Source organism: Miscanthus floridulus, chromosome 13 (genome assembly GCF_019320115.1).
Source record: "Miscanthus floridulus cultivar M001 chromosome 13, ASM1932011v1, whole genome shotgun sequence".
Taxonomy (NCBI): Eukaryota; Viridiplantae; Streptophyta; class Magnoliopsida; order Poales; family Poaceae; genus Miscanthus; species Miscanthus floridulus.
Window position 1 is genome coordinate 4,373,559 of NC_089592.1, and position 23,657 is coordinate 4,397,215.

Sequence of the window (23,657 nt, forward strand, 5' to 3'; positions counted from 1 at the left end):
TATCAATAGAGTAATGTTTTGGTCAAAACGTCATTCCAACGAAATGAAATATGCCTTGTAAAGAAAAATGAAGGCAGTACTATGGCTACAAAAGTCCGGGGAAACGGAGGAGGAATATTTTGAAAAGTCCGGGCAGAAGACAAAGAAATGATTTTATTTTTCGAACACGACGTCGACGAATACGATGCAATGATATTTAAGATAGTATAATTTACGCACAAGATCAAACGGCAGAGAAAGAAAAGAGTGGTCCGTCAAAACCAAAGCAGCGGCCCACCAAAGGCGATAAGGACATTCTGGGTCGCAATTCAATCGACCATCAAGCCCATAAAAGCCCACGTACTCTCTGCTTGATCCTTCCCAAACTCCAATGCGCCATGTGTACACGTGCTGGTGCAAAATTGCGAGAGGATCCTATCGTATCCTCAGTTCCTGACATGTCAGTGACTCAGCATAACGTTACATCATAGGCCCTACTTGTCAGTGACTCAACGTCACCGCAATGCCCGTGAAAATTTGCTTTGAGCCTCAGCGGAGTTTTGACCTGCAAAATTGCTTTCAACCTCAGCAGAGTTTTGACAACAGACTCAAGAGAGTCGGCAGAAACAATTCAGACATTCGATTCAGACGGTGAGAAATATCGACAATGTAGCAGTCAGACAACACGGAGAGAACCAATTTACGAACATTACAAAAACGAGAAGCACACACAGCAGCATTGTCTCAACTTGTGTGCATCCAAAAGTTCCAGCAAAGCACCTGACCCAAAACGTGCATCCCCGGCACAGCGCCAAGCTGCCAACTATGAACAGAACAAATTGCTTCAGAAAAAATTGGCCGCAAAACCATTACTGCGTTCTGAATTCAAGAACATATGCAGGGGTTCGTTCATGCTTCACAGAGGCGGTTACTCACCGGTCATACTCAGCTTGAGATCTAAATTTTCATCAGCTCCTGAAAAGATTTAGATAGTTCTGATTAACTTTCTGAGACTCTTTAACGGTTAACTCAAGAACGCTGCAAGTTCTTGTTCCAGCATCATGTGTACTTATTTTATTCAGAAGTTTAATTCGATATATGCCGATTATCTTCCTTCAGATTAGAGCATAGAACCAGCAAACAGTACGTCTTGTTAGACAAAAGGTCAACAGATAGATCGAAAAGTACCTGTTCCTTCTGCTTCTGGATGGAATCGATCTTTTTCATGTACTCATCTGTGACTTTCTGCAGAATTTGTACAAGAAAGTTAACTCCCGCTGGACCTAACAGTAAATCTTTCCAAAGGGACATGAACATATCCTTGGGAATCTATGTGCAACTATAGGAAGAAAAGTCAGAAAAAGCATCCTCACTTGTAGATCAGCTGATAAATCTTTCACATTATCTTCAGAAAGCTTCTTTTCCTACATAAGCAAGTGCAGTATATGAGATTATGAGTTTTATTACAAAGCTACAACAGCTCACATAGACAAGTGACAAATGAGAAGAGCAACCTTCTGTAGTTTATCATAAGCTTTGATTGCATCTCTTCTTATGTTCCTTATAGCAACCTGTAAAAGATAATTCATTGATACCATATTCATCATAGTCCAAACAGAATATGATAACAAAGTGATATTTTATGGGTAGAAACTAGGAACAGTTAGAAAAAAGAATGTCCAATTAAGAAGATAAAAAGGTAATATTGGAACCGAAAACATAGTGAGAAAGGTGAACAAAAAAATTTGGGGTAATACCTTGCCATCTTCAGCTAATTTAGCTACTGTCTTTGCTAATTCCTGCAGAAACATCAATAATTTCAGAAGGGTACCAAAGTGCTAATGATTTAAGAATCAGCGAAGACATAAAATGTTTACAACTTATTTGACGAAGAAAAAGACGTTAACCATTTGAATACTAATCTAGCATGAACAAAACAACAAAATCCATGCCGGACCATGGACAGTAGGCCATTTATGTGGCCTACTGTGTTGTATGCCAGGCCTAGTTGGTCACCGAGTCTTTCTTTTCCAAACCTAGCCAGGCCTGAAGGCCAGGGCCAGGACACCAGACTAATTCTATATTGGACTGGTCAAATTTATCAGTAAAGGTGCTGGTGTGACCCCACAAGATTTAGAAACCATTCAATATGAACAAAATAGGTTTTAGCTGTAGATTTTGTAGATAAGCGTCTAGTGGTTTCAGATACAAGTTACTAGACAGTTCGAGAAAAGATACAAGTTACTAAATGACTCCTACTAGAATGATCATAATGACTTTAATTCTATTATCGAAAGCAAAATATATTTCTTTGTTAACCAGTTTTACATATATAAGTGATGGCTTCTGCAGTTATTTCAACACACTGTAGTCTTGAGAAATATGGAATATATGGTAACACTTGTAAATTCTGGGGTTTTAATGAATCCGCAATTTGTATGGTCACCTGCATATATTTTGGTTTCCACAGCGTTACCATTCTAAAGGTTGATGAAAAGATTTCCTGACAACATAACAAGTGACAAAATGTAATGCACATATGAATTTATTACAAACACAAACCTTTCTGCGATCAGATGTCAATGGTGGGACAGTCACTCGTATCACTTCTCCGTCATTGCTTGGTGTCACACCAAGATTTGCAGCAACTATTGTTTTCTCAATAAGCTTAAGGCTGCACAGTACATGGGTGTGATTAATTACATAGGATGAAAAACTCAACAGTGGCTCTGCACTGGGAAGGTTAATTGGTATAAGCTTACCTTGACTTATCATATGGTTGAATAAGAAGAGAAGTTGCATCTGGAGTGCTTATCTGTGCAATGCTCTTCAAGTTCACTGGAGTTCCGTAGTACTCAACCTGTAAGAAACATTTATATAATCTTAGTTGAATAGAACAGTACAATCGTTTCCATTAGTCTCTGTGCGCTATAGTATCAGCCACAAAATTTTGCTTTGCTAAAATAAGATCAGGATTTTATATCGACAGTTACTGAGCTATGACAAATGCTATATTGTACACGGTTTCAGCTAAGCAGGAAATCAAACAAAATAGTTAGTTAGTTACATTACATGCATGCAGAATGGAAAAGTGAAGATGTGTGTTCAACAAAGGGGAATATATTTGATCATGCAACAGTTAGAACTTCATCATAAGAGCAAAAAGAACAAGGACGAGTCCTCAAACCTCAATCCGGTCAAGCATGGTCGGGTTTGCACGCCCTGTCCTCACAGTGTTGAAGTTAGTTTGGACTGTTTCGATTGCCTTCTCCATCTTTTCTTTCTGAAGACACATACCAGCAGTCAAAACGAGAGGTAAAAAACCTGACCAGGCAAATGTGCCTTCCCAATACAGAGTACACTGTTACATACAGCTTGGTCTTCGATGAGGGATTTCTCTGCTTCAATTTCTTCAATAGTGGCATGCGTCAAAACTGCTCTGATAACATGAGAATCACAAGCTAATGAAGACTAATCTGATGGTCCATAATAATACGGGATAAATGTCTATATCTGTAACCACTCGCCTCTTGTCTGAGCGTCCAAGAACCAGAGGCCTGCCAGCGAAGTCCACTGGTCCAGCCTGAAGTCTCGCAAAGTTTGTGGAGGAGTAAATCACGACGGGTTGCTTTGGTAAACAACCACAGCCTGTAAAGTAGGACATCTGCTGTAAAGAGTTTGCCACATTATTGATTTTCACGGCAAACACTGTTAACTGAATTACTGAACACCCATAGTACATGAGAATCGAGTAGTGCAATACTATCCTCTGTAGACCACAGCTGAGCACATTTAGGGAGAACTACTGTCTACAACAAATTTGATGAGCGTCATGTTTCACAAGAAACACCTTAACAAGTGTATGGCATCATTGTCCCAGAAACACCTTAACAAGTGCCAACTACTCGACGGCATCATCCCCAAAGCAGACGGAACTGCATGTATTATCAAACGCGAGTAGGAATTCTGTTCGTGCAGCGCGAATGGCAGGCAAGCAAATAACCTAGCTGGAGGATTTAGTGTCTAATAACGTTCCAGTGTTCGGCTCATTGCCGAAACTACTCCGCGCAATCCGGGAGGCGGAGCGGGGGAGGAGGAGGAGGGGCGGACCTAGGCGCTGGGGGAGGCTGCGCGAGAGGGCGCGCAGCGGGGAGGAGACCGCCGCGGGAGAGACGGCGTGGAGCGCCATGCGAGCTGGTGGACGGTGGCGCGGGCGGGTGGAGTGGTGAGGGACTGGGGGTGGTGATGGCTGGCCAAAAGGGGAGGAACGAGACGGGCGCACGTGGATAAGACGAAGGCCATATCAGGAGAAGTGGGCCGAACTGGGCCGCTTGGACCAGGTCACATCTCGGACGACCCAGCCCATTGAAGCCCACGTCCGCCAACCTCATCGTCTCATCTCATCTTCTTCCACCTCCCGTCCTCCCGAAGGCAGGCGAAAGCCAAGGCAGACCAATCGCGAAGCGAAGCCAGGCCACGAGGGGAAGGGGAGAGGACTGAGAGAGGCGGCGAGGATGGGGCGGAAGCGGAAGGAGCTGCTGTCGTCGGCGCCGTGGCGGACGGGGGAGGCCGCGGAGGACGAGGACGCGGCAAGGATGAGCCGCGAGGGGAAGGTCAGCGTCACCAGCAACCCCGGGGAGACGCCCACCATGAGCGTGCCCCGGAGCAGGCGCCCGGACCTCGACCTTACCGTCGACGACTTCGAGGAGGACGAGATCGACCCCGAGCTGCGCTACTCCTTCCAGCGGAACAGCAGGGTACCGTATACGCCCACCCGACCATCGCTTTTTTTTTCTTTTTTTTTCTTTTTTGGTTCTCAATGATTTCCCCAGCTCCTGCTCGGTGTCTTGCTCATGCGCGCGCGCGCGCGGGGTGGTGCCCGACGGATTGTTAGCTTCCTTAGGCCCCCTCTGGGATTGTTACCCTGTCCCTGGAACAGCTGCCAAGTTCAGAATGCCCGGGTGTAGGAATGCACCGGTGTTCTGTGTGTTTTTGGATATTGGATTACATTGGCTCAAAAAACGAATTAGAAAATGTACTGGGTAACCGAGAACAGCATTGGCAGTTTGTAAATTGCAGTTGCTGAAGGATAGGATTATGCTGATTTTACCGCCATGGTGCTAACCGTAACAAATGAATGGGGAAAGTGCACTAGATTCTTCATAATAGCATTTACAGCTGCTGAAGTAACCATACATGTTAATGAAAAAGCAGTGTCCCGTAATGCACCAGGGCACACCACTACTGCAGGGTATGGATTGCAGTTAAACACCACACGTTTATACTGATCTGTTCATTACAGCAGCTTCCAATCACCTTTGCTACTTGCACCATCCCACCATCAGAGCCTCAAATCATGAATGCCTGTTTCGCAAGCCCAACAATTTCAATTTCTTCTCAGTCCATGTGTGCTCTTACACACGTGGATTGAGCAAAAGCCCTGAACAGAATAAGGACCTGAAAGTCATTCAACACAGTTTATGCACTAGAAACCAAACTAGATTGATAGCACAAGGTCGCCACTTGTCCGGTACATCATGCCACTGCTTTCTATGACATGGTCCTCTGTCCCCTATCCTACCACTAGATCCCCTATGATTCTTTTATTTGGCTCAGGACACCGAACCTGGACTTCTTTTAATGGATCTATTCTATAGCAAATTTAGTTCTTGATTAGCACACTTTTTGCTCAATTATTTGACATTAAACTGGATATTTTGCAGTTTCTGAAGAAAGTTTTTAGTGTGGACACACTTGTCAAACCTCTCCCTCCTGTAATGGCATACAGTGTATCCCGTAATATAAGCTTTTTCTTCCGGATCTTCACACAGTTCTGGGGTAAGTTATGATGATAGAAGATCATAATTCATATCGTGTGTTGGCAACTAGGCTTCATCGGTTTCAGTCTTCTCATCTTATTCACCCTTGTTTTTATATATTTGTCATTTCAGTTACTTAGTTGCTTGAAAATGTTTTAATCTTTGCAAATGAAGAGTAGGGTGCTGATGTCTTGCTCTGCGGACAGATAATAGCCCTCATATCCTCTCAAGCTGAGAGCTCCTTATAATATCTGCTCTTTGTAGAATCATCCACCCGTAGTAGTACCTGCATGATGTCTATTTTTCCTAGGGAAAAAGTCTAAATGACCCCCTCACGTATCATTGGGTGTCTACTTAACCCCCCTATCTACAAAACCATGTATTTAGCACCTTAAAGTTTGCCAAGCCAGTTAGAAAACCCCCTGGCTGGTATTACAGGGCAGTTTTGCTTATATGGACAGCCACCATGGCAGGCTAGCACACGCCGGCGCCCGAGCCCGCCCATCAGGTCATTCGAGCAAGCTGGTGGTCCCACCTCATGACCCGAGCTAGGAGGCAACCTTGTCCGCCAGGAGCGTAGGGGTAGGCATGCCGCGCCTACGCGTGCGGGGAACAGCCGCACACCAGTACTCACGCCGCCACACGCCCAGTCGCAACCTGCGCACGCTTGCCAGGCTTGTCGTCACGGGTGCGAGTTGCGCGACGTCGTCGCAGGTCCGCAGCGCGGTGACCGCGGCAGCAAGGCCAACGTCCTTGTAGAGGGCTCAGACACGCCACATCCCAGGATTGCCTTCCGGGGGAACGCTTTCTACAATAAGCCGCCTCGCCCGCGACAAGCACCTAGGCCCTCGTCACCAGCAGCACCGGCCGCGCCGTCCCGCTCGCCGACCCCGTAGAAGGCGAGACCGGCTGCGTACAGAGTACTAGCATCTCTCTGCCATCCTGTGCCATCTCATCTCGTTCAGCTTTTGCAGGTTGCAGCCCTGCGTGCCTCACAGATAGCAACTCATGCATGCATGAGCATGATTTTGCTGGCCGGACCCGGACGCCGTTTAGGTAGCTAGCCCGGCCCGTGTACCAGCTTGGACACCTACACATGCATTATCCTCCGATCGATATGAACACATATCATTCAAGGCAACCGGCATCGAGAATTGAATTAAGCAATGCATACATAACTCACACAGGCACAGCACTGTCCGGCGACAAACAAAACAAAGGACATCGGAGGTGGTGGCAGTGGCTGTGGAGGTGGCGGCGGTGGCGGCTGTGGTTGTTGACGAATGCAGGGTCGCAGGGTGCTCGTCCGCAGCCACCTGTCCAGTCGTTCTCCAGCCGTTCTCCGCTTGCAACCATGAGCATTCGAATCAAACACGTGTCAGACTGCCTTTAGGTGAGCTGACAGATTGGCGAAGCAACTATCGATGGCCGGCGGGTGGGAGGGCGGCTTACATGGCAGTGCCGTTCTCTGCACTGGTGCATCTTGACCGCGAGCACGGGCCACTGAGCGGGTGTCGGTAGGCTCTGAGCGTGTTCCCCATCGGCCGGGATCGCCTCCTCCCCTCGCTCCTTCGCTCCTCCCCGCAAGCTCCCGTGCCCGTCGTCTCCGGTGTTGATGGTGCTGCCTATTACCCCGCTCCTGGCTGATGCGGCCACCCCGAGCGTCGTTGTGCGCCTAGAGTTCTGGCCCGCCTGTGCCGCGCCACCGAGACCAGCAGAAGCAGAGGAAGGTGGAGGCATCGAGCCCGGACAACACCGATTGGGCGGTCGCGATGGTGTCGCCTATGGCCTGGAATCTTTGTCCCTCCCGTGCATGTCGTCGCATTGACGGCGTGGAGTAATCACAAGGCTGACCTGCCCGTGTGGATGGTCGCGGCGAAGCTGCTGAACCTAGGTGCGCTAGCTCATGGGCCAAGAGGGCCTAACATCTGGGCAGAGCGCCATGGTGGCTATGTGTGACAGATAGATAACCACGTCAGCAAAACCAGGGTCCAATACCACCTCATGGAGTTATATAGACGGTTTGAAGATGTTTAAGGTGTAGAATAACTGGTTTTATACTTCAGGGGGTGAAGTAGACACCGCTCGAAACGTCAAGGGGTTATATAGACTTTTTCCTTTTTCCTAGTAAACAATGGCAATAGAGTAGGGCTAGTCTCAAACTAGTAGTGCATGTATCCCTCCTCTCATGGGTGATAATGGTATAAATGTCCTTCTCCGAACCTCAAGGGACAAAGTCTACTAAAATAGCAATAGCATCAATCCTTGCTAATTTGGTTGGATCATTGTTCTTAGATCAAGCCTGGTGCAAGCGGTAGAGTCTTACCGTCTGTGACCGGAAGGTCCCGGGTTCGAGTCACGGTCTCCTCGCATTGCACAGGCGAGGGTAAGGCTTGCCACTAACACCCTTCCCCACACCCCGCACAGAGCGGGAGCTCTCTGCACTGGGTACGCCCTATTGTTCTTAGATCAACGAATCTAGTTCATTTATGTGATGCTCCTCCAACTTGTGTCATAGTTTGAATTTGGCACCATCAGTTTATTTCTCACTCGCTGAATCTTGTGCTGCATATCTTGCAGATGAAGAAGGAATCGCCAATGCACAGAAGTCCCTTGGACTGGGGAATGATGATGGCTCCCGTCGAATGCGCTGATTGTGGTCAAACCAAGTTTCTGTACTGAGTTCAGAGCTCTTTGTCCTTAGACACTGGAGATCTATTATATGCTTCAAAAGACAGTGCGTGGCGTTTGTTGAGTTTGGGTTGTAATTTTGTTTATTCTAGTGTTTGTTTCATGCATTTTCTCCTAGTAATACTGGTCGTACCATATATTTAAATTACAGATCTTGTATGTGCAAAGTGCGCACCTGTTTCAGTTTAGAACTTGAACAACATTGAGTGAAATGTGGTTTGTGGCCATATCTTGAATCGGATCATCTACCAATGCCATCACAGCTTCCATTTCTTGTCAATATATCCATTATGCTACAGGTTTGATGTCTGCAGTCATCAACCTGTCGAGAATGGTGCATTTGAAAAGGGAGTTTCGTTCCTCTCAACCGAAAAATAGAGGAGACACATGAAACTCCAAGCCAATGGAACGAAATACCTGTTCAGGCTCATAAACTACATCCATTTCAACAGTTCCATTGCATACTAGCCAAAAACGAACTCCAGCATGTCTTTTCCTGTTTCCTTCTCCTTTCCTTTTCCTTTTCCTTTTCCTTTATCCTTTTTCTATTCCTCAAAATATACTGAGGAAAAGCAAATCTTGGTGTGCACATTTGTTGGACGAGGAAGACTCCCTGTTTGGGACCCATAAATTAGAGCTTTGTTACTGTGCTTGGGAGGAACCATCTGTTCCTCTTTAAGAAAATATTGCCAAGCGTTGATTATTAAAAAAATACTTAATAATTGTAATTAAGTTTACTTTAGTACTTTTAGTCAAAGTCACTAACTCTAACTAACGTGAAAAGAGAGCAAGGCCGGGAGGGGCAAAAACAAGCAGTCAATGGCCTGGGTGCTGCCGGGAAGGGCAAAAGCAAGCAGTCAATGTCTCACCGGCAACAAGAGCAAGGCCGTCTCACCGGCAACAAGAGCAAGCCGGGAAGGGCAAAAGCAAGCTGGGCGCTGCTCTCACCGGCGATAGGAGCCAGGCAAGCAAGCAATCAATGGTGCAGCTTCGGCTTGCTGCTGTTCGACTTGGAGTCCGCCATGGACCTGCCGGACGCCGCGAGGAGAACCTAAGGGCTCACACCCATCGGCCGATGTGACGAGGATCGAGATTAAAGGGACAGCTACGCGAAATTACTATTCTGCCCTTTAAATTTATTTTGGAAATAATTCTTTGCTCATATATTTTTGGTTCCGGGTCTACATATTTTAGATTTCAGCCTACAACTTAAGTTCCTCTACGTTGATTCTTCTTATTTTATAGCCATATCTATCCAAATGGATGGCTCTAATTTTTTCCAAGCGCTGTAAAATTTCACCATAAATTATATGCATCTATACATATATACATCCATGGCTATTGGCTAGGGATCATATAGAGCAATCATCTTAAGTTGTGCATACTGCATACAGGAAGGCATTTTACTTGATTTGCCACACCTTTGCATTGTACTAACTGACCCTGCAACATGACAGGCTCTGCATTGGCTGCTTCCATGATTCGTAGCCAAAGGGAGCGATCCTACTGAAAGACCGGCCATCTTTATGTTTCTTTCCAGAGGCAGCAAATCACTTCTTGCAGGATTATTTCTTGTCACTTCTTGTACCTCTTAACACAGAGAATCGAAGTTTAGTGCAACATGATAGACATGAGCTGATTCTCGGTCACATTGCTAATATGATTGGATCGTTGTTCTTAGATCAGCGAATCTAGCTAACTTATGTGATGCTCCTTCAACTTGGTGTCCTAGTTCAAATTAGACACCATCGATTTATTTTTCTCTCTCTGAACCCTGTGTCGCATATCTTTCTGATGAAGAATGAATTGCCGATGCACTCAAGTCCCATGGACTGGGGAGTGATGAGGGCTCCCGCAGAATTCGCTGATCATAGTAAAATCAAATCAGGTTTATTTGAGTTCACAACTCTGTCTGAGACACTGGAGATCTGTTATGTGCTTCAAAAGACTGTATACATTTTATGCTAGTTAAACTGGTTGTACCCATATATCAGATATTGTACTCGCAAAGTCTGCTCCTATATCTGTTTAGAACTCGAACAAACATTAAGTGAAATGTGGCTCAGTTACCTGAATCAGATCTACCAATGCTATAACAGCTACCAATTCATGTAAATACAGTCTGCAGTCATTAACATGTCGAGCACGATGGTAAAAGTGAAAAGGGACTTTCACGGTGCTTACCTATGGACATTTGTTAAGTCCCAGAGCTTCATTCCTCTCACACAAAAAATTTAGAAGAGACGCATGAAACTCCAAGCCAATGGAATGTTTAACCTGTTCATGCTCATAAAATATGTCCAGTCCAACAGTTCCACATACTAGTAAAAAACCGAAAAAAGCACATCTTATCCTTTTCTATTTCTCAAGATTATATTGAAGAAAAGCAAATAAGGTTGTGCACATTTGTTGGACCAGGACGATTACCTAATTTGAACCCATAAACTATATCCATATATAGTTATATACATACATTGACATATATCTATAGCTATAAGCTAGGGATCATATCTTCCAATCATCTCCTGTTGTGCATGCATGCTGCACATATAGGAAGGCATTTTACTTGATTTGCCACACCTTTGCATTGTATCGTACTAACTGACCCTGCAACTTAACAGGCTCTGCATTGGTTGCTTTCGGTGTTCCAAGATTCAGAGCCAAAGGGAGTGGTCCTGGACGCCTTGCCGCTCGCCGCCTTTGCATCCTGGAAAGGCCGCCCGTCTTTGTTTCTTTGCAGCGGCTGGCGGCTGCAGTTCTTTTCTTGCAGGGGTACTTGTTATCACTTCTTGTACCTCTTAGCACACATGACACAAAGAACCAAAGTTCAGTGTAACATGGCAGACACGAACAAGTGCTCAGTCACATTGATGCCAAGCTCTGTGTTTGTTAAGTGATAGGCATAGGCTAGGATAAGCTTACATTTTTTTAGCGTGCATTTTCAGTAGTTTCTGTAACTCATATATCTATCAGATTTCAAGAGAAAAAGCAAGATATGATAGGTTGGGTCCATCAGTGGATATGGGTTTATTACCGAACAATGACTTTTTGGGAGCAAAGAGGATTTTTTGTGTCAGAGAAAGCTCCAATGGTTGAGCTCATAGAGTGATAGTTACAAATTAATCTAAGAAAAAAAAATGAGAGTAAAGTGTCCAAGTTCAGGTGTGATATTACTACATAAGATGCTCCATTATATTAGAGCCTCCAAACTATAAGAATCTTGGAGGAATTCGTTAAATGGACTAATTTGTGCGCTAGGCATCTTAGTTATGAATGAGCACTAATGCAGTTGTTATGATTGACACAGATTTATAGTATCTGATACAACTAGATTTCCACCCTAAGGTACAATATATAAATAACAGCATACTGTTGCCATGAGACCATGAACTCTACTTTGAGGATATATGTAATAGATTTGAAAGCCTGCTTTAATCTGATGATGTTACCTAATATGATTGGCTGGAGTTCACTCTTGATTCTCTGTGGCAGTTTCGTGTATAATAAGACTGATTTTTGTAACCTGGCAGTGTTCTTTCTTTGGAGCAATGATTTTGTTTGAAGCAATAAAGTACCTGGCACTCAGTTTTAGTACCATGCTTGTGGAGAGCCGATGTTATATTCCCTGGCTGACTATTAGAGAGAGAGAGAGAGAGAGAGAGAGAGAGAGAGACCCTTATACTAAATATAAAGGCAAAATCTTTTATTTACCTTGACAGCTTTACAATCTTGGCCACCTCGCGTATTTGTGACAAAATGTGCTTTACTTCAAGTTTAATATCCTCAAAATTTATTCCTCCAAACAATCTTCTTCTTGGTGACTCTAGTTATATATGTGTTTCAAACCATATTAGTTAATCTATAGATAGGGTGTTTGGTGCTAAATATTTTAACCCAGAAATTAAAAAAATTGTTAAATTAACTTACAATAGCCACTGAATAATGCCAAGGACTATGGAGAAGGACAAGCTAACACAATAACATATCCTTGGCTAGCTAGGGCCATTGTAAATGTTTCACAGCAAAAGGGACATGCTATTCTGATGGATAGAGTGCATTGAAAATTAAACAGCTAGCATCTAAAAGGTCTCAAAGTGTCACAGGCCAAACATGCATGGAGATGACAACAATGTTTCTTTTAAGAGCGTCCAATGAACACTCACTTGTTCTCCATTGGGTTGCTTTGCCTTCCATTACGCAAAAGCCAATTGGAATCAGTTCATGCTTTATGCCCCAAAGCACTAGCCATATAGCATCTATTACTATGAAGAATCCCACAAGGAGATGTCTCCACTTCTCCGGTGCCACCAGGTGGCACGCTCTCCAGGCTGCAGCACATTTCAGTGATGAATCTGGATGACATCTGGATTCATACTGGTTTCTTGTGATTTCTTTCTGCTTCTACTTTGGTCAGTTTTGAGGGACCTTCCGGTCTCTACACATCAGATCAGTTTAATAGATATCAGTGCTGTAAATGAAGATGAGAAGAAAGTTTATTAAATCATTGTACACACCTGTAGAAACTGAAACCTGCAGCTAATTCAGTGATACCTTTTAGTGATTCATGCTGACTCATTTTAGAGAGTATAGGCTTCTACAGAGGTCATGAAACCCAGCCAATGAATCCCCAGGGTCATCAATATCTCCTCATCTAGCAGCTAAGTCCGAAGATACCCTTATTAAACACTAGTCGTTTAATTTTAGAGCCAGTTGTAGATCTATTTTTCTGAGAAGTGTAGATTAGTATAGAATATGAACTATTTATCTGTTTTACTTTCAAAAATGAGAACTATATACTTTATGTTCATGTCACAATATACGTTTTTGTAATCACTCTTTAGGGCCTGTTCGGTTCCGGGGGATTGACCTCCTGGAACCGTTCCTGGCCGGAACGTTTCTACAATTTGTATAGGACAGCCTCCACCAGGAATCGATCCTGACAGGAATGATGCAAAACGAACGAGCCCTTAGTATCTACATACAGACCCGTCGATGCGGGCATGCGGCCTAGGCGATGGAAGTCATGGAACAGAGCCTCCAAATTTATCAACAATTAAAATTAAGCAGGGTGTTTAGGTTAATATACGATCATGTTTTTATAGGCTTTTAAAAATTAAACAGGGTGCTTAGGTTAATTAATCATTGAACCAAAAATACTCAGTATGAACATTAGTCGATACACTAAATCAAAACAAAATAACCTACCTTAGAATCATCACTTGGCTTCGAGCAAGCTTGGAGAAGCACCCCCACAGAGGTAAGTAGTATCTTTTATTTTCCGCATTTTAATTTTCGCATTATTTATTACATTCATTTATTTATTAGCATTTAAAAAAAATAAAAAAATATATAATTCAAAAAAATAAAATATGATAAAAACAACAAAAATATTCATTCTACTCTCATATGTGATTTAGGAATGTTTAGTTTCTCCTTTGTTGAAATGATGAATAGTTGCTCTGTTTATAATTCATCTGTGCCTAGGCTGTAACTTAGTATTTCCTAAAATTTAAGTTTGTTGGCTAAAATATCTCATCCTAAAACTTAAAACTTGTGGGTTGCAAAAGCATGATCCTTTTCTAAGTTATTACAAGTTATGATATGGTAAATAGAATATGCTATGACTTTATTCTAAGAGAAACTTCCATCTGAAGTTTTTATTTTAAAAATGTTAAAATCAAAAGTTTCTCAATGGTTATGAAATCTTACCACGGCCATACGACGTGATTCAAATCAAAACCTTAGTCATATGCTACTTATATTCACGTTGAGTTTTGTCAAATTGTTGTGACCCTTATAGAGATTATTGTCATACACCCATGATCAAGATTCATGTACACCCACAAATAAAATGCTAACTCTTACACTGATAGTTACGTAAAAACATGCTTTTCCGTCCACCTAAAATGGGCTATGCTAAAAAAAGAGACACCTGAAGCTCTCAAAATAGCAAAAGAAAAGAAAAAAATTGAAACACAACATGAAGGTTCCAAAGTATTGAAAAAGAGAGAGAGATAGCCCATACTTCTAAGGCAATTATCAAAAGAGAGAAAATCATGATCAAAGGAGTACCAAAAACATTAGGATTAGGAAAATATTCCACGCACTTGCACATCTTGATCAAAGTGTATGACTTGCATCTCCTTGAATCTGATTTTTGACTTAGCAATATATGTGATATAAGTATGCCTCTCATTCAAACTTACCTAAAACTCCACTCAAAGCCTTTTAGAGATAGGATGAAAAGAAGTCAAAACAATCAAATGCCTTGGTGGGGGTCATATATATTGAGCGATTGAGTGAATCATTTGAGAAACTTACATTTTATTTTGCAAAATTTATAAAACCTCCGGATAGAAGGTTGATCAAAGAATGAATGATTGGTAATTCTGTTAAAACCGTTCTATCTTGCAACCACCTAAGATTTGGAAAAGCAATAAACCCCACAGGGATTAAGTTAAAAGGGTGGATAGAATGCCAACTTATTTAAATTGAGGAAGAATACTTTGTTATAGGCATGGCACTTATGAATTATATTCGTCATCATAGCAACTACTGATCAACAACCAATAACTTAGCTATTTGCTCGGGATGAGCAAAGGTTAAGCTTGGAGGAGCTTGTTGGCGGTCTTCACCGATCAAATCCGACCGTCAATTAAGACACAAAAAGAGGAGAAATAAGTAATCTTAAACACATACATTTACTATTAACCAAGTTTCACATGTATTTGGAGAACATTATTTTGCAGGTCACAAACACAAATACATAAAATAATTCATCGAAACGCGCTTTCCGACGCTGATTTGCGCAAAGGAACAAGTGAGACACCCATCAAATTAATGCAACTGGAGCAAAGCACCACGGGGAAGCCATCCTGGTCCAGCCCACGGCCTACCATGCAAAGGCGGTTGTGAGCGGCCATGGTCAAGGGGCGGCCGACCCCTAGGGGTGGCTGAGTAGCGCTAGGGCGGCCGACCCCCTGCCGGCGCTGCTCAGCCACCCCTTGCTGTGGCGTCGGCATGAAAGCATGCTAAGGCGGTGGGAGCTGGGGACGCGCCAAGAATAGGCTCCAAGCACCGCTTGGCTCTTATATAAATAGAGGGGTACCCCCGTCTCATAACACACTCACCTTGAGCATCACCTCACACACCTCACTCTCTAGTAGTAGTAGCTTTACTTTTTAGTAGCTTTAGAGCAAGGCAAAGCTACCTTGGAGACCTTGGCTCCATGGAAGAAGAGACCTTTGGGTATGAATAGAGATATGAGATATTCCAAAGTTAAGCTCGTATGATATTTATAGTCATACTTATGAACTAGAGTATAGTTATCGTGTTATAATCTTGATATATGAACTAGTCTATAGTTTGTATGTCATGAGAGTAGTATACATGACTTTATGCTTAAACACTCATATAACTTATATAGTCGAAATTAGAGCAAAGTTGGGGTGGCGGTTCATCGTGCCGTTAGGTGTGCCCAAGTCCTTTACCTGTCGATCCGTAGGGTCGGGAACCCGAGGGGATTTGGGTAAATTCTGTATACGCAAGCGTGGTGCTTGGGTATGGAGAGGCAGGTGAATGCATTATTCCTTTCCACTATTGAGGGGTAGGCAGCTAGTGGTGACAGCCCTGCCCGTCCCTTGTAATCCCTCACGTTCGACTAGGGTGTAGAAGTCTAAATTGTCACATGAGGTTGCTGGTAACCAGTACTCGGTGGCCTCCCGACATGCTTCACACTTATCCCTAAGACTAATTATGTAACTTGTATCATCATTAACTAATCTTTGTATGACTATACTAGACCAATGCCTGCTCGACTTAGACTATTCTTTTATTCTTTCTTCTCTATTTTATCCTTTGAGGAATGCCAAGTGTGTGTCCACTATCTTGAAATCACCGTTCTTAACCCTGTTATAAACATTGGTGTACTTGCAAGCATTATTATTCAAGTTCATATCCATACTAGACTCTTAATCAAATGCCTTCCTTTGGAAAAATATAAATAACGATATCCAGAATACTTTCGGGTGAAATGCTATAATGATAGCTCCGTGCCCTTGCGGATAAATATCTAAAATTATTAAGAAACTATCAAGGCTATTACTTAGTGGCATTGCTAATCATTAGTGATGACGCTAAAAAAATACCAACAAGCATTTCTGGTGTCGTTGCTGGGGATGGATTCTATCTCCATACTTGGTGATTGTGTTTAAAAATGCCAACAAGTATTTCTGACGCCGTTGCGGGGAGGTAGTATGTACGCCGAAAGATCAAGGAGGGTTGGAAGTCCTAAACTTAGACGTTCATAACAAATGTCTCCTAAGCAAATGGTTGTTTAGGTTACTGAATGAAGATGGGGTCTGACAACAATTGCTTAGGAATAAGTATTTAAGAGACAAAACTTTTACACAAGTTCAATACTTGCCTGGGACTTCCAATTTTGGGCTAGTCTAATGAAGGTCAAGGAGGAGTTCCTCTCGTTGGGCAAGTTTGATCTAGGTGACGAGTCTCAAGTACGATTTTGGGAGGACTCGTGGATAAGACCACGTCCTTTAAAATCTCTCTTTTCCCGCATTATATAATATGGTTAGGAGAAAAGGCGCATATGTAAGAACAGTGTTGTCTATGACGCCGTTATATGTGGCTTTCGGGAGATCTCTAGTAGGTGTTAATTTACAAGCGTGGCACGATGTAGTTGCTATGGTTGCAGATGCACAGTTAACAAACCAGAGGGGTCGTTTTGTGTGGGGGCTACATCAGAATGGATTGTTTTCAGTCAAATTCATGTATAGAGCCTTATTAGGAGCTGAAGTTATACCATATAACACATTTATATGGAAACTGAAACTCAAAGTATTTTTGTGGTATTTGTATAAGGGAGTAGTCTTAACAAAGGACAATTTAGCAAGGCGGCAGTGGCAAGGGGATAGAAAGTGTTGTTTCTGTTCTTCTGACGAGTCTATACAACATCTATTCTTTAACTGTCATTTTGTTAAATTCGTGTGGTGAACTATTTATATTTCCTTTAGTTTAATTCCTCCAACTAGCGTTCATAATTTATTTACAAGTCGGTTACACGGGATAAATAGGAAACTGAAATATAAGATTCTTGTGGGTGCAAGTGCAATTTGTTGGACGATATGGTTAACTCGGAATGATATAATTTTTGACAAGTTCGTAGCACCATCTTATTTGCAGGTTATCTTCAAGGGACCTACTGGACCAGGTCCTGGTCTCTATTACAGAGGGAGGAGGATCACCAAATGATGAAGATGGGATGCAGGAATATTGAGACAACCGTGATGGGGTGTTTGCAAGGCACGGTTGGAGATTTAGTAATAGAATTGCTATTTGGATGTTGAGTTTGCAAACCTTTCTTTTATTCATTTTGGACCAAAACTTTGTGTTTGAGATTGCGTGGACCGCAGTGCTTGTGTTGTAATAAGGAACAACTATATGCATTGGTCGATGCAGAAGCTAGGATATTAATATATTCCTTTTTCTAAAAAAAATTATCAATAATTGTTTCATAAATTTCTCAGCGGTAGAAAGGTTAAGACTCTATATAGTTGTAGTCACGCATCCAAGATTTATAGGATAGTTGCTCATTCAAATTTGTTCCGGTCTTCTTTTGTTTATTTCAAGCAGTACCTTATAGGCTTTTTTTTAAGGAAATGGCAGTAGCTCTACCGCTCAATTAAGTTAGGAAAAGAGTTTTATGTACACCGGGCATCCTAGGTGCCTAACACCATGGTATCTTATAAGCTTAAAATTTCCAAGATAGTTGATGCTTTCCAGTAAATCATGAGGTTAGTTCTACCTATTTTTTTGGCATCAATATTTGATATATTACTAAACTTTGTATATTGAAATAACACATGTAAAAGTCAAAGTATTCTTTAGTTATATTGGACATGATTTATTTTTTCAAATTTTCGGACCTCATTTTGCATTTTGTTTCGTTTTGGGGGCCCAAATTCCTAGAGACGGTCTTGTCTATTAACTGTTAGAGTTGGTAGGGTAGGATTAATTTCCAGAATATAGTCTAACAGTAACTTGTGTACCTGAAGCTAAAAACTGCACCAAATTCAGAACCGACTTTCGTGATCTCTGATTCATCCTAGGGAGACTATATGCTTCCCAAGTTGGCTCACGAATACACAAAAAACTTGAGACCCAGATTCATCCACATCTCCTTAAATCTGCTAAACACCAAACAAAGATGCCTTTCTAGAAACACTTGTCATTTATCTTACCTGACTGCAAATTGCAGATTAGCATAACATATGTATTCTTCTTTATGTTCATGTTAGGATGTATTTTAGACGAGGAAACATCGTTTTCACGAACAAGACACTCTCTTTCACACAATGATACCTTCCACTGAAAATTGTGGGCACATGATTTCAGCTAACACAGATTAAGATGAGCAAAGTGATACATATAAAGAAAAACCATAGGCATTAGAAACTATGCTTGCACTATCAGGTACTGAGTCATCAGCGTATCTAAGTTCTGCCTGTCCTTTTCTTTCGTGAAAGGTATGATCTAGATTGTGATTCTGATCCCGTGATTGGGTGCTTGGCGTAGAATGAGTGGAGCATACTTGGATATGTAGGAGAATCCTTATAGTACTTCTAGGAAAAGGGGGAGGCTCTCCATTTCCCTAGCGTTTTACTTCTCACACCTAACTTGATACAACAGTAGCTACAATTGTAGCAGAGGTGGAATGGACATTCTAAACTTGGTCAGTAAACAGAACAACATCCATGTAGTTAAGGACAGATACAACAATCCTAGCAACATAAACATGTAAAGAATATGGCATTCCAATTTACCTCCTACAACGCTGATAATGATATGAATCATAATCAACCATTTGGCTAGAAGAAACTGCCATTTCTGAAATGGACATAGTAGGCTAGTAGCTTCAGACCAGAAAAACCAAAAACACACTGTATGCAACCACTGATAGAAAAATAGTAGTTTGAGAAAACATATCTTGAAAACGGATAGGATTTACTGTTTACACCAGAGCGACCATGAACATTGTAAAGTACTAAGGATAAACATCACTCATGACAGAGATGAAAATGCATTGTCCAGTTGGTTTCCTTAGCCAATTCACACTTATTAGAGAAAACTAGGAGACAGAAACTAAGAATTCAGCACAAGAGACATCAATGTTTTGTCAAGCTGGTATGCTCAAAATAGGCATCATTCAATGTGGTTCAGCTCTTCTGGCCTGTTTTCACAGAAGGAAAACAAAGAAGAATTAGAACAAAGAAGGAATCTTCAATCTTGTAAAACCAAAAGGAAACACTGCTATGGAGACAGCCTACTGCAATCAATTGTGTTAATAAGTACAAACATGCTGAAGCTAACACTGCTCCATCATGTACTTTGAAGAGTTTTTGCAGTTGTAATCCACTATCGTGTCACATTACATGGGAAAAAACAGAATCATTATGTAGGGTGACCTAAAAAAGCTAACACAAACCATGCAGTTGCTCGACTTCAATCATTTGCGTACTGGCAAGTAATCTCATGCTGAAACTGACACAACTGCATCCTATACTTTAATACTATAAATTCACTAGAAAGGGAATCAAAAACATAATCAGTCGCAACTCACAAGTCAACTTTTAGTACAAAGAGAATTGTGTATGTACTGAACACAAACTTGTTAGTACTATATGTATATCCAACAATTTGCGCTGCAAGAAGCATTCTTTGGCATTTGATAGTCCTGCTTAGTGTCTGACATATTTTGCATACCCATTCCCCTACGGCCCTACACAAATTTTTCTCTCCACCAGAAGACTGACTCAGGTACCAAACAAAACTAGAGGGTGAACCCACGAAAACATGGAAGCCATAACTAAGACTGGAAGTCAGTGCCTTGCTCAAAAAAGAAATGCTTAGTCTGAAGATACATCCTGACATAAACAAAAAGTGATAAAGTCAACATAAAATAGCACTACATTTGTTGTACTAATCTACAGTTTGCACACAAATTTAAATGGCAAGTGTTTCTAGAAGGGCATCTTGGCTAGTATTTAGCTGGCTTAATAAAAGGTAGATGGATCTTCAGTCTCAGATATACTGATATACACAGAAAATGGGTTACGGTGGTTGTGAATCTGAGGTTTGAAGAATAAAGAGTACTTTCAGACGTATAGATTCTGAAATGAACATGATGCAGTTCTAAATATTACTAACCTACCGGCTACCGTTTGTGGGTTTCAGAAAAAAATCAAGAAATTTATCTAAAATTCGTGGCAAGTATTTCCAGGAAGTAATAATTACATTTAGCTGGGTTAAAGAGGTGTTTCTAGAAAGTCAGTTCCAAGAAATTTATCTAAAACTGTTTCCTCCTAGTCTAAAATTCAACCTGACATATAAAGAAAACCCACAAAAAGCAGCACTATATGTTATATTAATGTACAGTTTGCACAAAAGGTTAAATGACAAGTATTTCTAGAAAGGCATCTGTTAGTAGTAGCTGGGTTAATCAGACGTAGATGAATCTGTGCCTTAATTATTGTTTGAGTTTAATGAGCTAGCTCAAGAATCCCTCTAAGATTGATCAGTCATCACCAGGGGTACTTCTGAATTAGGTGCAGCTTTCGGTCTCAGACACAGAAACGGGTTCTGTTCCAACCACTTACAACAGTGGTAGTAGATATGTGAGCTGTAAAGACTAAAGAGTGTTTTCAGATGCATAAATTCTGACTGAACATAAAGCAGTTTTAAATATTATACTAATCTACAATTTGTAGGTCTCAGAAAAAGAAAAAAAACATTCTGTAAAATGAGTGGCAAGTGTTTCCAGAAAGTAATCATTGACTTGGTCGGGAAAAGGGTACATGGATGAAACTGGGCATTAACACAAAGTTTATTCTAAAAACTTAGCAGACTTATAATTCACTTAAATAGACAACTAGAATTACCACGTACAATCTGTAACTTGCACAAAAACCTATGGAAGATTGCAAAGTAGCTTAACACATAGTATATCACACAGTTGGTCAGGTAAGATTAGCTGTGTGTTACTCACGCTGAAACTGACACAAGCACATCCACTATTTCGACATTGTAATCGACTCCGGCAACATGCAGGCCACAATTGCAACTAGGACATTGCATCCTCTAGAGAATTAATCACGTATACTAAACATCCTCTAGAGAATTAACCACGTATACTAAACAGGAACTGGATCATCATATGAGGAAAGAGAGGACAAGATGGCACAAGGGGGACAGAACAGACCTGAGACCTTGTCCTCCCACCAGTAGATGAACCTAAGGTTGGCCCCCTGCTTGTCCATCTTGTACAACTGGTACCAGTGCTCCGCCACCTCGGATCCCAGCACGGCGCCGGTGATCGCCCCGAACCCGGTCGCCAGCAGGACGCCTGCAGTCAATCACAGCCAACCACCCACAAATGCCGCCGATCAGAAACAGCAACAAAACCAAACCGATGTCACAACCGATCTGGAAAACCTGGCAGCCACACATAGCCGCAAAGACCCCGTCCGTCATACCGTGCGGCGCCTTGGAGAACTTGAGCGCGACGCCGCCGAGGTGGGCGGCACCGACGAAGGCCCCGGCGAGCGCGAACTTCCTCGACTCCCGCAGGGCCTTGAGCTGCGGAAACCGCATCTGTGGTCAGAGGAGAGGCGAGGCGAACAGGAAGGGGGAGAGGAGGGGAGGGGAGCGGATCGGAGCGCCGACCTGGGGCCCGTAGACCGGGTCGGAGGCGATGAACTCGTTGACGTCGGCGTCGGACCACTTGGGGAGGGGCTCGGCGCGGCCGTAGACCTTCTTGAAGTAGTCGAGGAGGGCCAAGTTGCTCGCCCAGTGCTGCTTCACGCCCTCGAAGTGCTCCCCGATCCCCATCGCCGCCGCCGGTTCGCTGGTCACTTGGATTCGTTTCGACGGCGAGGAGGTGGTGTGGTGTTGTTGCCCTGTGCTGCGGTGGGTTGGTCTGGGGGAAGAAAGGGGGAGGAGGAAGGAAGACGCCACTCAGTCAGATGACAAGTGGGCCCGGATGGACCGGGCTGGAATGGTCCACCTACATGGGCTCAGCCCAACTTGAAAATACACGGGCCTCCATGTACTATAGCGGGCAGCGACTGCTGCCTTCTTTGTGACGATTTCAATTTTTCTTTTGTCATTTTAAAACCCTTTTGTAGTTAATATTTTTTTTAATATTTTGATATTGCACAAGTTACAACTTTGCACTACACAACCTTATTCCGAGATTGCACCTCGCTTAATTCCTTGTTGAGTTGTTGTCCAGAAACTCACTCAACATGAAACCATGATGGTACGCAGCAATCTGCAACACTATTGCAACATCATCCATCGCATGCACAATCAATCAGGCACACCATGGCAGCAGCCATCACCATCTTCGACGCCTATCATCCTCTCCTACGGCATGGCACCGGCTGCATGGCTCCACAACAGTGAACTTAACTGTAGCGGGAACTTTAACCTCAACGTAACTTCTAATTGCCTTGAGTGCTCTATGGGCTTCCATGAGAACACTCCTGCTCCTGGTGTAGCATTTTCTAGAATTTATAGAACACCTAAAACCATCGAGGGTGTCCAATGTGAGACAGTCGAGCGACACTGCGTTCTTGAGAATGTATAGCATATGTTAGCTCAACCAAGCTCTTCGCAGAGCTGAAGCCTACCATCTTCACACTCTTGAGGTAGCAATGGCGGTGTTCCAGCATCTCCCTCAAACCTGAGGAATCTCCAAAAACCGATTTATGCTGCATATGTCCCTGGGATACCTAATGATTTAAAAATAAATAAATCGAGTCAGTGTATCAAAAGAGAGTGGTTAGACAGATACAACTTTGCAGGATGGAATGAAGGAATGGTGCCTTACATCCAAGATCAATGATTCCAGGGAGGGAGACGTCTCAAGGAAAGAAACTAGAGAAAAATAATCGTAGGACGGGGAAAAGGAAGCTCCTGATGTAATATCAATGGCCAGGTGTTTGAGGTAGAGTTATTTGGTAGGCAGCATTGGTGTGTTGACAACCTGCACAACACACTACTGGAAACCCATCCTTTGCCGAGGGCTTCTGGGTTTGCCGAGGGCTAGATCTCAGACACTCGACAAAGGCTCTATTTGCCGAGGGCTAGCCC

At 42.7% G+C, this 23,657-nt stretch overlaps 3 protein-coding genes across 3 annotated transcripts; 1 reads left to right on the plus strand and 2 right to left on the minus strand.

The window, feature by feature from the left end:
* Positions 1-602: 602 nt before the first annotated feature.
* Positions 603-4,232, minus strand: LOC136500740 (ribosome-recycling factor, chloroplastic-like). The gene is made up of 12 exons (XM_066496161.1): positions 4,090-4,232; positions 3,507-3,627; positions 3,352-3,418; positions 3,167-3,262; positions 2,742-2,839; positions 2,542-2,653; positions 1,737-1,778; positions 1,494-1,550; positions 1,353-1,403; positions 1,168-1,224; positions 916-954; positions 603-802 (listed from the first exon to the last, which is right to left on the minus strand). Exons 1-11 carry the CDS (start codon positions 4,166-4,168, stop codon positions 937-939), a joined length of 798 nt encoding a protein of 265 aa, XP_066352258.1. The 5' UTR covers positions 4,169-4,232; the 3' UTR covers positions 603-802; positions 916-936.
* Positions 4,233-4,380: 148 nt separating this feature from the next.
* LOC136500741 (uncharacterized) lies at positions 4,381-8,756 on the plus strand. Its single transcript, XM_066496162.1, has 3 exons — positions 4,381-4,736; positions 5,703-5,817; positions 8,379-8,756. Exons 1-3 carry the CDS (start codon positions 4,494-4,496, stop codon positions 8,450-8,452), a joined length of 432 nt encoding a protein of 143 aa, XP_066352259.1. The 5' UTR covers positions 4,381-4,493; the 3' UTR covers positions 8,453-8,756.
* Positions 8,757-19,463: 10,707 nt separating this feature from the next.
* Positions 19,464-22,478, minus strand: LOC136501111 (succinate dehydrogenase subunit 6, mitochondrial-like). The gene is made up of 4 exons (XM_066496607.1): positions 22,227-22,478; positions 22,037-22,139; positions 21,763-21,906; positions 19,464-19,734 (listed from the first exon to the last, which is right to left on the minus strand). The coding sequence occupies exons 1-4, from the start codon at positions 22,389-22,391 to the stop codon at positions 19,721-19,723; spliced, it is 426 nt and encodes a 141-aa protein (XP_066352704.1). The 5' UTR covers positions 22,392-22,478; the 3' UTR covers positions 19,464-19,720.
* Positions 22,479-23,657: the final 1,179 nt, after the last annotated feature.

What these genes read in the sequence shown, in the direction of transcription:
- LOC136500740 (XM_066496161.1), bottom strand. Translation starts at nt 4,168, where the DNA reads ATGGCGCTCCACGCCGTCTCTCCCGCGGCGGTCTCCTCCCCGCTGCGC. An exon ending in CTTGGACGCTCAGACAAGAG is followed by an intron (nt 3,419 to 3,506) that starts GCGAGTGGTTAC and finishes TCATGTTATCAG; the next exon opens with AGCAGTTTTGACGCATGCCA. An exon ending in TGACATCTGATCGCAGAAAG is followed by an intron (nt 1,779 to 2,541) that starts GTTTGTGTTTGT and finishes ATGTTTCTGCAG; the next exon opens with GAATTAGCAAAGACAGTAGC.
- LOC136500741 (XM_066496162.1), top strand. Translation starts at nt 4,494, where the DNA reads ATGGGGCGGAAGCGGAAGGAGCTGCTGTCGTCGGCGCCGTGGCGGACG. An exon ending in CCTTCCAGCGGAACAGCAGG is followed by an intron (nt 4,737 to 5,702) that starts GTACCGTATACG and finishes GATATTTTGCAG; the next exon opens with TTTCTGAAGAAAGTTTTTAG. An exon ending in GATCTTCACACAGTTCTGGG is followed by an intron (nt 5,818 to 8,378) that starts GTAAGTTATGAT and finishes CATATCTTGCAG; the next exon opens with ATGAAGAAGGAATCGCCAAT.
- LOC136501111 (XM_066496607.1), bottom strand. Translation starts at nt 22,391, where the DNA reads ATGGGGATCGGGGAGCACTTCGAGGGCGTGAAGCAGCACTGGGCGAGC. An exon ending in ACCCGGTCTACGGGCCCCAG is followed by an intron (nt 22,140 to 22,226) that starts GTCGGCGCTCCG and finishes CGGTTTCCGCAG; the next exon opens with CTCAAGGCCCTGCGGGAGTC. An exon ending in GTTCTCCAAGGCGCCGCACG is followed by an intron (nt 21,907 to 22,036) that starts GTATGACGGACG and finishes GATTGACTGCAG; the next exon opens with GCGTCCTGCTGGCGACCGGG.